The sequence below is a fragment of the Heliconius melpomene genome, chromosome 15 (assembly GCF_056956725.1).
Source record: "Heliconius melpomene rosina isolate 202511_hmr_F chromosome 15, ASM5695672v1, whole genome shotgun sequence".
Lineage (NCBI taxonomy): Eukaryota > Metazoa > Arthropoda > Insecta > Lepidoptera > Nymphalidae > Heliconius > Heliconius melpomene.
The window spans coordinates 12,556,764-12,569,064 of NC_140403.1; the positions used below are offsets into that span (position 1 = coordinate 12,556,764).

Sequence of the window (12,301 nt, forward strand, 5' to 3'; positions counted from 1 at the left end):
CTAAGCGATAAAGTGGCTACTTAGGTTTGGCCTGAAATGAATTTGGCGTTACAATAAGAAAAACTTTGCAAGAATTTATTTATAGAAATTTCAATTAAACACAAAAATACTCGAATAGAAATTTCAAAACACTAGTCAGTTATCTTTAGCGTTTGTAGTTGTAGTTCCTTCTCGCTTAAACAAATTGAAGTTTAATTTACATAATAGAGTTTCAAGTAGAGTCCTCGTTTTAATTAGTTTCTTTAATTACTTACTCGTTGCCTGAAACAGCACATGCACAAAGGTTGTCTTCGTTAGTTCAGTCCTAAAGTTTGAACCAATAAAGCTTTCCCAGTTCAGAGTACATAGAATAGGAACCGCAAATAAATTGTTCTGTAATGGTTTTTTCTAAAATTATTTGTTAAATTAAATATATCAATTTATAAATTTGTGGATAGTTTATATCAAAAATGATATATTTTAGTTACTTTTTGAGGGTCTGTAAAAAAGGTTTGTTATAAATAATAATGTATGACTTAATGAATTGATGCCAGTCACGGCACATGCGTGCGTTGTTTCTTCATCCTATTACCAAGGGCAAAGCGCGGCGTTGAGTTCCGCCACTGAATGTCTTCAGAATTCATCGGAAAAGGGGGAACGGAGTGTCTTAACACTGAGATCGCTCTGTCTACCCTGCTATGTGCGGGATATAGCATCATGCTGTAATAATAAAAAAAATAATCTATAAAACATAACCTTGAGACATAAAAAATATTAATACAAAATAAGAAATTAATAAAATTTAAAACAGTAAATACTGCAGCCACAACGTAAAGTAAGCAAATATATCGACATTAAGCTATTTAGCTTCAACATAAATGAGAAATCATCGTAATTGTAAAGAACTTCGTTTACATAGGTATTCAACGAGCGTATCGATGTCTGGGTATCGTGACTAACATTTAAATAGCTCATCAGTCCTAAAACAACAGAACCTGTGGTTCATTTACACAAGACTAACCAGCCAGTGCACGGTGTATTAAACTTGCGTGAAGTTAGAACGTGATGTTATGATGATAACAGGTGAGTTGGAAGGTCAACAGTGTCTATGAAGTAGACATGTTTTCATAATGTTACTGTTTTCGTATACCATAATAGAAATACTTTACATTATTATAATTTGATTATGGTAAAGTTGATTACTTATAACAAAATTACTTTTTTTGGTAGCGGAAAATAATACAGTTAAATTTGAAATTGAAACTTCATGCGCCAGCGTGAGAAAGGCATTTTGATTTTCTATATGATTTTGGTCGTACGAGCACGTACACGTGTGTTCACGGCAGCGTAAAAACGTTTCACGCACGTACGGATTACGACATCAATGTAAACAAGATCAATGTAAATATTTTTCACGCGACCTACGAGTACAAACGTAAATGACAGTCGCTCCATCATTTGCCTCATCTTCACATCGCAAGCTAACGTTTATTTCATTCCATTGTTTTGTTGGTACGTACGGGAGAACTTCGTGTTTAAATTGTGTTTAAGCACGCGTGCTATCTTCTTATAGAATATTGCTTGTTATACATATTTGAAATAATCATATGTTTATCTCAATGTCTAAATAATATTTATAATATTATTTATAATATTATTTCGCAAATTTCACTGATAAAAAATTATATTTACAATTGAATAAAATAAAATGTATTTTTTTTATTTTCACATATCTTCAGAACTAAAATGATTTAATCATTATAGTCACTGACAATATAAAATTAACAATAACTTGCCGTATACACAAATTATCGTCAATTTTGTCCTTGTCTTCAAACATCTCTTCAACTGCACTATAATGACATCTTAGCCTCTTATTAGTTTCTCTTACATACATATGTAAAAAAATCAAACACCTCGAGGCTTTTACAGAACTTATATTTCTTCCAGGGCTGGATACCATTAGGCTTGTACAATGTATATCTTAAATCATAATACAATATTTTATTCTAGAGGACCACTTTTCTCTTCAGCTCCAAATCTAATAATGCGCATCAGAATTTTCATCACATCAAGCGTCTTTTTTAAATTGTCAACTCGCGCTAGTTCTATGTATAAATTTTCAAATATATATTTTTATTAAACAAAGAGGTTGATTTACATTTTGTTATAACAAATTATCGTGAATATAAAAACTATTTATATAAAATCATTACACATATAAGTACCTCTTACTCTTCACTTGTTTTTTTATTTAAGGAAATTCATACACGGTGGTCTCTCTAATTAGAACATAGCCAATTACCCAGCTAATGTAACATTGCGACGATGATCTCTTAATTGAAACGTAATTGATTACAGCTTCTAATTAACATAACGTCTCTATGCCTACGTATATACGCCTCTTATTTTAATTACTTTGGTTTTGTGTAGTACAGAGTTAAAGTTTTTTATTGTGTAGAACAACAAAGATCGAGAGTCAATTCTGAATTTTGATTTGTGTTCGCGACAACCGACGCGCATCATCGGCTGTGAACTCGTCACAACATGTTAGAGACTGTTTAGTTTGGCAAAAAGTGACGTCATACCACTCTCGTAATTTTGAATGTTATTATTAGTGTCTTTTCTAAATTAATAGTGTTTTTTCCTTTGTAAATAAGTAATTACATTAAATAATAAATATAAATAGATTTGGGTTCCGTTTTAGATAATAATTTTCGACTTTATATCTTATTTGTATAGTTGTACTATGATTTGCCGCATTAATCGCTTTTTATATAATAGTAACTTCCGTATAGTAAATTTTATTATTAATTATTGTTTGTCATAGTTTTCTGTAACAAAATAACAGATTTGTATATTCCTAATGTGTGTAATTAATTTTAGAGAGAATTTTCATTGTAAAAACTCATGTAAAATTCGTCATCGTAACAGCATTTTTCGTAATTTAATAATAGATAATACTTAAATAGTATAATGTTTTATACATAGATAGATAGATATTTTTATGTTCTTTTAATATGTATAAATTGTAAAAACATCCGATTTTTAGTTATTAAAATATAAATGTAAATGTGTGATAATCATAGTAAAAATATTGTTGTAAATAAAGATAAAACGGCTCGGTGGCTCGCGGCTCTCGTTACCGTTTAGCTCCGCGCAACGGAGGTGCGCGTCGGGCGAGACAGAGACAGTCGGCAATCAACGGTGAGCACAACAGGAAGAAGATAGAATCGGAACAAGATACGAATAGAGCCGACAGTCACCGACCGTTATACAGTGATCAACATCTTGTTTCAATATCCTGTTTCAACATCCTGTTTCAGTATCTTGTTTCAATGTATAGCAAGAACGTCTCGCAAGAACGTCTCACAAGAAGGACTCACAAGAACGTCTCACAAGAAGGACTCCCAAGAACGTCTCACAAGAACGTCTCACAAGAACGTCTCACAAGAACGTCTCACAAGAAGGACTCACAAGAACGTCTCACAAGAACGACTCACAAGAACGTCTCACAAGAAGGACTCCCAAGAACGTCTCACAAGAACGTCTCACAAGAACGTCTCACAAGAACGTCTCACAAGAACGACTCACAAGAACGTCTCACAAGAACGACTCACAAGAACGTCTTGGGGTCTCAGCATACTCCGTGTTCCCATGATCTGGAACCTATAGTGTGCAGGGCGTCAGCGGCTCATTCACTTGAGTTCCGCCCGTCCGGTACAACGTGCTGGTCCTTCGAGCCGGATCTGGGGACTCCTCACCGAAGCTGAAGCATCATCCGTCATCGTGCAAGTTATCGCAGTGCTCCGTCGCGCAAGTGCTCCGTCGCGCAGTACTCTATCGCGCAGTGTTTTCCGTCGCGCTCGCAAACGCATTCGCCGTCGCGTTTCGCATCCGTATCGACTGTCGCGCTCGCAACTGCGCTGACGTCACATATCCCGTCACGTCGTGAGTGTTTTTGTGCATCCGCCTTCGTGAGTCTTCGTAAGTGCTCCATCGCGTAGTGCTCTCCGTCGCGCCGTGCTCCATCGCGCAGTATATTCCGTATTGACTGTCGCGCTCGCAACTGTGCTGAAGTCGCCTTACTCGCCTGTAGTCTTCGTGAGTGTTCGTGCATCAGCCTCTGACATCCGCCTTCGAGTGTTATCGTGAGTCTTCGTGAGTGTTCGTGCATCAGCCTCTGACATCCGCCTTCGAGTGTTATCGTGAGTGTTCGAGAACCTTCGTGCATCCGCCTTCGAGTATTATCGTACTACATCGCGCAGTGCTCTCCGTCGCGCAGTGTTCTCCGTCACATAGCGCTCTCCGCTGCGCTCTCCGCCGCCTCCGTTGGCGTCCGCATTGACTGTCGTGCTCGCTACTGCGCTGACATCTATCGCGCCGTAAGTCACGTCGTGAGTGTTCGTGCATCCGCCTTCGAGTATTATCGTAAGTCTTCGTGAGTGTTCGTGCATCATCCTCCGACATCCGCCTTCGTGTGTCGTCGTTCGTCTCCGAGAATCTTCGTGCTTCCGCCTTCGAGTGTCGTCGTTCGTCTCCGAGAATCTTCGTGCATCCGCCTTCGAGTATTATCGTTTCGTCTTGGTGAGTTTTACCAATTATCGTAGGTTTTTACTAAGATGCCTATCACAAGATCAAGAGGTCGATCCGAGGGATTGAGATATGAAGCCGACCCTTCATCTAGTCACACAGAGGTGACACACCCGCCTACGAATACACAAGAGGATTCCGAAATAGAAAAGAACTTAATAGTACCAAGTGACGAAAAGGAAGACTCAAGAATTATTTCAATTAACAAGGAGGAACAATTTGAAGGCACACAAATAAAGTCGACAACTTCGAAACGTGCAAACTCGAAGAAGTCTACGAAATCCAGACGTAGAGCAAGAAATGCTCGTGAAGAAATACTTTGCATCAAGCTTGAACTCGCGCAAATAGCTCTGGAAGATGCTGAATCAGATAGTTCAGAATCCCAGGAAGATAATATATCGAAAACCGACTACGTTAGCTCCTGGATTGAAGATAATGCACAAATCGTACAAAAATCACTTACACCATGTGCAGATGTTCCGAGGCAACCACATCCAGTGCCGTCATGCTATAGAATGCCTCAACATCCGAATATCGGCAACAATTCCGAAAATCAACAAGCAATACAGAGAGATTCAACAAAGGAAATAGAGGAGCTAAAAAAGGAAATAGAAAATTTGAAGAAAAGATGCGAAAAAGCCGAAACCGCTCCTACATCGTTGTGTATGAAAACAGAGGTACCTAAACCTACAATGTTACCTCCATCATCGTCATACAATTTTCCCGTCGCGTCCAAAGTCATCATGGATCTTCCTACATATAGTGGAGTGTTAAATGAATGGCTATCATACAGGGCCATATATGAAAACACTAAGGGATACTTCAATGAAGTTGAAAATACAGCCAGAATTCGAAGAAGCCTAACTGGAAAAGCATTGGAAGTCGTCGACACACAACTCATAGCTCATTCAAAACCGGATGCCATCATAGAAGAGCTTGAAATGAATTTCGGTCGTCCAGATGCAATCGCATATAGTGAATATGACAAGCTTCGATCTCTACCTCGTTGTGCTGACAATCCAAAGGAGATACATGCATTCGCCAGTAAGGTAAGAAGCAGTGTCAATCTGTTTCGCGCCCTCGATTTACACAACTTTATCACTGCGCCAGATATAACGAGGGCCCTTCGTGAAAAGCTACCATCGTCGTTATGTACCAGGTGGTACGAGGAACAAGCATCTATATTCAAACCAGACCTGACGCACTTCAGCGAGTTTCTCACCAAACAAGCAGCATGTCGCACACCTTATTCAACAGAGATCCCGCACTCAGAGCCTACTCGTCGTGTGATACATAGAACGCACAATACTACCGAAGAAAGGAAAACTAATAGATTTCATGGAATGGTGAAAAGTACGTGCAAAATTTGTAACAAAGAAGGTCATCACAGTATTAGCTGCAAGAAATTTCAAGATGCCAACTCAGATAAAAGATGGGAACTCGCCAAAGAACACCGACTGTGCTTCAGATGCCTGCGGTTCCGACAATCAGGACATTCCTGTAAACCACAGAAGTGCAATATTAAGGGATGCATCGGTACTCATCATCGATTACTACACTATGATAAAAAGGAGAAATCAGAAATTCGAAATCAACAAGAAGAAAAGGAAACCGTGGCCAACGCATGGGTACCGTCAAAGGCGCATGCTTATCTTAAAATCATACCAGTCAGAGTTCATGGACCGGCGGGAGAAACCTCCGCATACGCTCTATTAGACGACGGATCAACTGTATCTCTCATAGATGAAGCTTTGGCAAAGGAAGTCGGTGCTGAGGGACGGCTGGATCCTTTAAAGATGGAAGCAATCGGGGATATAGTTATTGAAACGCCGGGATCAAGGCGTGTTACCGTGACACTTGCTAATTCACAGAAAAAGAAGATTAGCTTTACAGCTCGTACCGTTCCGCATCTTAATCTTTCCCCGCAAACAATTCGTGAAGAAGACTTAGCTGCCTGCGATCATCTAATAGATTTGAAGAACCAGCTCACCTACGACTCAGCCACGCCTAAAATTCTAATTGGTCAAGACAATTGGAATTTACTACTCGCCGAAGATGTCCGTATAGGACCGAAGAACCAACCAATCGCTTCACTCACGTCGCTCGGGTGGGTGCTACATGGTGCGCACAATAGGACATTGGGTCAGAAAATCCATTTCGTCAATCAAGTTACTGCTATTGAAGATAGAATGGATGAACAACTGAGAGATTACTTTGCCTTGGAATCTCTTATCATTAATCCGCGTCGGCCAGACTCTGATCCAGAAATAAAGGCTGAAAACATTTTGAAGAAACACACACACCGTTTACAAGATGGGCATGTTGAAACCACACTTTTATGGAAATCAGAGAACAGCATCATGGTTAATAATTATGAGTCGGCGCTGAAGAGGCTCATATCAATAGAGAGAAAAATTGATCGTGATCCTGAACTGAAAAGGAGATACACCGAACAAATGGAATCACTCGTCCAGAAGGGCTACGCTGAGGTGGCACCTAAAAGTATCTCTCCAGGCAGAACATGGTACCTGCCACACTTCGACGTGCAAAACCCGGCTAAACCAGAGAAGCTTCGCATTGTTCACGACGCCGCTGCTAAAACCAAAGGTATGTCACTAAACGATTTCCTCTTGACTGGACCAGACCTTCTTCAATCGCTTCCTGGAGTCATGATGAGATTTCGCCGTCATGCTTTCGCTGTATCAGCCGACATAGCCGAAATGTTTATGCAAGTCAAAGTAAGACCTCAAGATAGGGATGCCCTTCGCTACCTGTGGAGAGGACACCGGCGGGAGGGAACTCCTGAAGAATATCGCATGACGTCGCTTATATTTGGAGCTGCGAGTTCACCATGCACCGCGATATTCGCTAAAGATTGGAACGCAAAAAGGTACATCGACACGCATCCAGAAGCAGTGGAAGCTATCATCCACAACCACTATATGGATGACTACCTAGACAGTTTCCGAAGTATAGAAGAAGCTATAGAAACTTCCAAAAAGGTCCAACATATCCACGGAGAAGCTTGTTTCAAACTCTGCAAGTGGGTTTCAAATATCCCGAAAATAATAAATGAACTTGAAAAACAATCAAATATGACAGAAACTATTAACCTGGGTACCAAAGAAGAAAAGATTTTGGGTTTAATGTGGAGACCGTCAACCGATGAATTACGATTCAATCTAAAACTGGCAAGATTACCGCCCAGTTTATTAAATAAAACAACTCCTACGAAGAGAGAAGCTCTGAAGATAGTTATGTCACTCTATGACCCTCTTGGTTTCGCCTCACCGGTTACTATTCGGGCTAAGCAAATTCTCCAGGAATCATGGCGAAGAATTATAGATTGGGATCAACATCTGGATGAAGATCTTTCCAAGCAGTGGGCAGAATGGATGCTACACCTTCAGAAACTGAAAAATGTGAGCTTACCTCGATGCTACTCTGGTTATAGTGATGCCACATCTGTACAACTACATATATTCAGCGACGCCAGTGAAACAGCCTACGCAGCAGCTGCCTACTGGAGGGTGGTTGCTCCGGATGGAAAAGTCCAAGTCAACATGATCATGGCTAAAGCGAAAGTAGCCCCGCTCAAGGTTATGTCAATTCCTCGTTTAGAACTACAAGCAGCCGTCATGGGAGTTCGCATAGCAGAAGCTGTCATAAAAGAACATCGTATCGCGCCGGAATGCAAAATCTTTTGGACAGACAGTAAGACAGTTCTGACGTGGATAAGAAATGGAGCCAGGTCTTATAAGCCATTTGTCGCACATAGACTAGCAGCCATTGAAGAATATACCAAAGTTGAAGAATGGCGTTGGGTACCTTCTAAGCTCAATGTCGCCGATATAGCCACCAGAGAAGTACCATCTGATTTTGGAGCTGATCATGAATGGTATCACGGGCCTGCCTTCTTGAAAGAAAATCCGAGTACCTGGCCTATCGAAAAACCGGTCGTGTCAAATAATACTGGTGAAGAACATACTTTTACCGTTAAAGAACTCCAGCTGAAGACAAAATTACGTGAAGCAATTCCTGATCCACAACGCTTCTCAAAATGGGAGCGACTACTTCGTGCCACAGCTAGAGTCTTGCAATTTTTAGATATTTGCAGAAATAAAAAAGAGAAGATCTTTTATAAGCGAACACGTAGAAATATGGAATCAGATCCTACGTGGAACAAACGAAGAGAAACATTGCAAAAGAAATCTACTACTCTACATAGCAAGAAATCTATGGATTCCAACAATTTTCTGATATTGGATTCGAAGTACATTACAAAAGCAGAAAATCTTCTCATCCGAACATCTCAAGAAGAATCTTTCAATGAAGATATCACAGACTTAAGATACAACAGGACTATTGCCAAACAAAGTCGCCTTCATTCATTACCCGTAGAACTCCGAGATGACATTGTCGTTCTTCGCAGCCGTATAGCCGCCGCCGAGGGAATAAAAGACGAAACAAAGAAACCACAAGTCTTAGATGGAGATAACTACATCACACAGTTATATATTGATTGGACCCACCGTTGTCTTCACCACAGCAGCACCGAAATAATAGTAAATGAAGTACGTCAACATTTTTGGGTAATTCGTCTTCGTCCCACCGTGAAAAGGATAGTTCATCAGTGCCTCAAGTGTCGTATTCGCAAGGCACAACCCCCACAGCCTTCTACGGGTGATCATCCTAAATCCCGTCTCGCTCATCATCGAAGACCATTTACATACACCGGCTTAGATTATTTTGGCCCTCTCACAGTAGTCGTCGGCAGACAACACGTGAAACGTTACGTCGCACTCTTCACGTGTCTTACCACTAGAGCAGTTCACCTGGAAATCGCCGCCAGCCTAAGCGCAGACTCTGCCATACTTGCATTGCGAAGATTCGCTGCACGTCGAGGATGTCCTTCCGAAATTTACTCAGATAATGGTACAAACATGCATGGAGCAGACAAAGAACTTCGAGAAGCATTCAAAGAAGAAGCCAGTCGTCGAGGCATCGCATGGCGTTTCATAACACCATCTGCACCATTCATGGGAGGCGCATGGGAACGTCTTGTTCACTGCGTGAAAACAGCTCTATACACTATTCTTCGTGAGAGATACCCCCGAGAAGAAATTTTGGCTACATTACTCTGCGAAGTAGAATATACTGTGAATAGTCGTCCCCTCACACATGTTTCTGTAAACAATGACGACGAAGAATCTATAACACCCAATCACTTTTTACTTGGGGGTTCAGCTCGTCTACCTGTACCTGGCACATTTAGTGAGGACGACATCGATAGCAAAAAGCAGTGGAGACGCTCACAGATATTAGCAGACATGTTTTGGAGACGCTGGGTTCGCGAATATCTCCCTGAACTTCAACACCGGCGGGAGCCTCATGGTCGAGGCCCTACTTATGAAATAGGTGACCCGGTACTTATAGCCGACTCACAACTTCCAAGAAATACGTGGCCAAGAGGACGCATAGAAAAAGTATATCCAGGTGCAGATGGACAAGTGCGAATAGTTGAAGTACGCACTAAGGGTGGTCTTCTGAAAAGGCCAACCAAAAAACTCGTTCCGCTTCCAAAGTAAGAAGACGTCGTCGCTCACCGCGGGAAAGATGCAGCATCACATCGAGACCTGATTCTGCACGGCGGGAGAAATGTTCGCGACAACCGACGCGCATCATCGGCTGTGAACTCGTCACAACATGTTAGAGACTGTTTAGTTTGGCAAAAAGTGACGTCATACCACTCTCGTAATTTTGAATGTTATTATTAGTGTCTTTTCTAAATTAATAGTGTTTTTTCCTTTGTAAATAAGTAATTACATTAAATAATAAATATAAATAGATTTGGGTTCCGTTTTAGATAATAATTTTCGACTTTATATCTTATTTGTATAGTTGTACTATGATTTGCCGCATTAATCGCTTTTTATATAATAGTAACTTCCGTATAGTAAATTTTATTATTAATTATTGTTTGTCATAGTTTTCTGTAACAAAATAACAGATTTGTATATTCCTAATGTGTGTAATTAATTTTAGAGAGAATTTTCATTGTAAAAACTCATGTAAAATTCGTCATCGTAACAGCATTTTTCGTAATTTAATAATAGATAATACTTAAATAGTATAATGTTTTATACATAGATAGATAGATATTTTTATGTTCTTTTAATATGTATAAATTGTAAAAACATCCGATTTTTAGTTATTAAAATATAAATGTAAATGTGTGATAATCATAGTAAAAATATTGTTGTAAATAAAGATAAAACGGCTCGGTGGCTCGCGGCTCTCGTTACCGTTTAGCTCCGCGCAACGGAGGTGCGCGTCGGGCGAGACAGAGACAGTCGGCAATCAACGGTGAGCACAACAGGAAGAAGATAGAATCGGAACAAGATACGAATAGAGCCGACAGTCACCGACCGTTATACAGTGATCAACATCTTGTTTCAATATCCTGTTTCAACATCCTGTTTCAGTATCTTGTTTCAATGTATAGCAAGAACGTCTCGCAAGAACGTCTCACAAGAAGGACTCACAAGAACGTCTCACAAGAAGGACTCCCAAGAACGTCTCACAAGAACGTCTCACAAGAACGTCTCACAAGAACGTCTCACAAGAAGGACTCACAAGAACGTCTCACAAGAACGACTCACAAGAACGTCTCACAAGAAGGACTCCCAAGAACGTCTCACAAGAACGTCTCACAAGAACGTCTCACAAGAACGTCTCACAAGAACGACTCACAAGAACGTCTCACAAGAACGACTCACAAGAACGTCTTGGGGTCTCAGCATACTCCGTGTTCCCATGATCTGGAACCTATAGTGTGCAGGGCGTCAGCGGCTCATTCACTTGAGTTCCGCCCGTCCGGTACAATTTGTAATGCGGAGAATTTCAAATTTAGGCCTACTTAACGTGTCTAGGATCTCAGAAACGTTTGTTCAGAACATTAAATATGTTTTTAAAACTTTAATCCACTGAGACACATGAAATTGTATAGTGATTGTCGGATTTCTTGAATACAGTAGAAGTACATCATTATTTTATACATACTATAATTCTTACTTGTGTATATGACTAGTAAACTATCACGTAAACGCGGTATTGAGCTGGTAATGTCAAACCATATTGACATTGGTTAATGTAGTAAATTATGGCACAGCATAAAAAATAATAAAAATAAAACCTAATACATTAGATTATTTTTCCTATTCTTTATTTCATTAGACTAGACGGGAATAGAAGCAAGCGTTATGATCGACCTACTATAAATACTGAAAGGATTTAGCAATTGTCCGCCCCTAGCTCGACCGCGGCGGAACAAATGCTCTCGGCCACCGCCGGTCTGATTTAGTAGATGACAGCACACGAGCTACGGTACTTATGATGATAACTGTGGGAGAACTTTAACGTTTGGTTTGTATCGCAGATTCTATACAACATGCAACGCGCGAGGGGGATGGCATTTACTCAGAATTATGAATCAACTGTACTTGAACACAAGCAATGCTTAACGAGCCTATTTGTTTTATTTATCTTTATAATAGGCACCTAGGCACTACGGTTTAGGCACCACTATCTCGTGCAAATAGCAAGGTAGAATTCAGTGGTTTTTTTTTATTATTGGTATTATTGGTACCTTTGGTTATTAAATACATTTCTTTTCATAATGTATGAATACTAGGTTCTCATGAACACTAAGCATGAATACTAGGTTCCC

The 12,301-nt window shown here is 40.2% G+C and overlaps 1 protein-coding gene across 1 annotated transcript; it reads left to right on the forward strand.

Annotated features, from left to right (window-relative positions):
- The first annotated feature begins 4,601 nt into the window (after positions 1-4,601).
- On the forward strand, positions 4,602-10,160 carry LOC146531748 (uncharacterized). The gene has a single exon (XM_085198599.1). The coding sequence runs from the start codon at positions 4,602-4,604 to the stop codon at positions 10,158-10,160; it is 5,559 nt and encodes a 1,852-aa protein (XP_085054725.1).
- The last annotated feature ends 2,141 nt before the right edge of the window (positions 10,161-12,301 follow it).

Coding starts and splice junctions, on each gene's coding strand:
- LOC146531748 (XM_085198599.1), top strand. CDS start 4,602: ATGCCTATCACAAGATCAAGAGGTCGATCCGAGGGATTGAGATATGAA.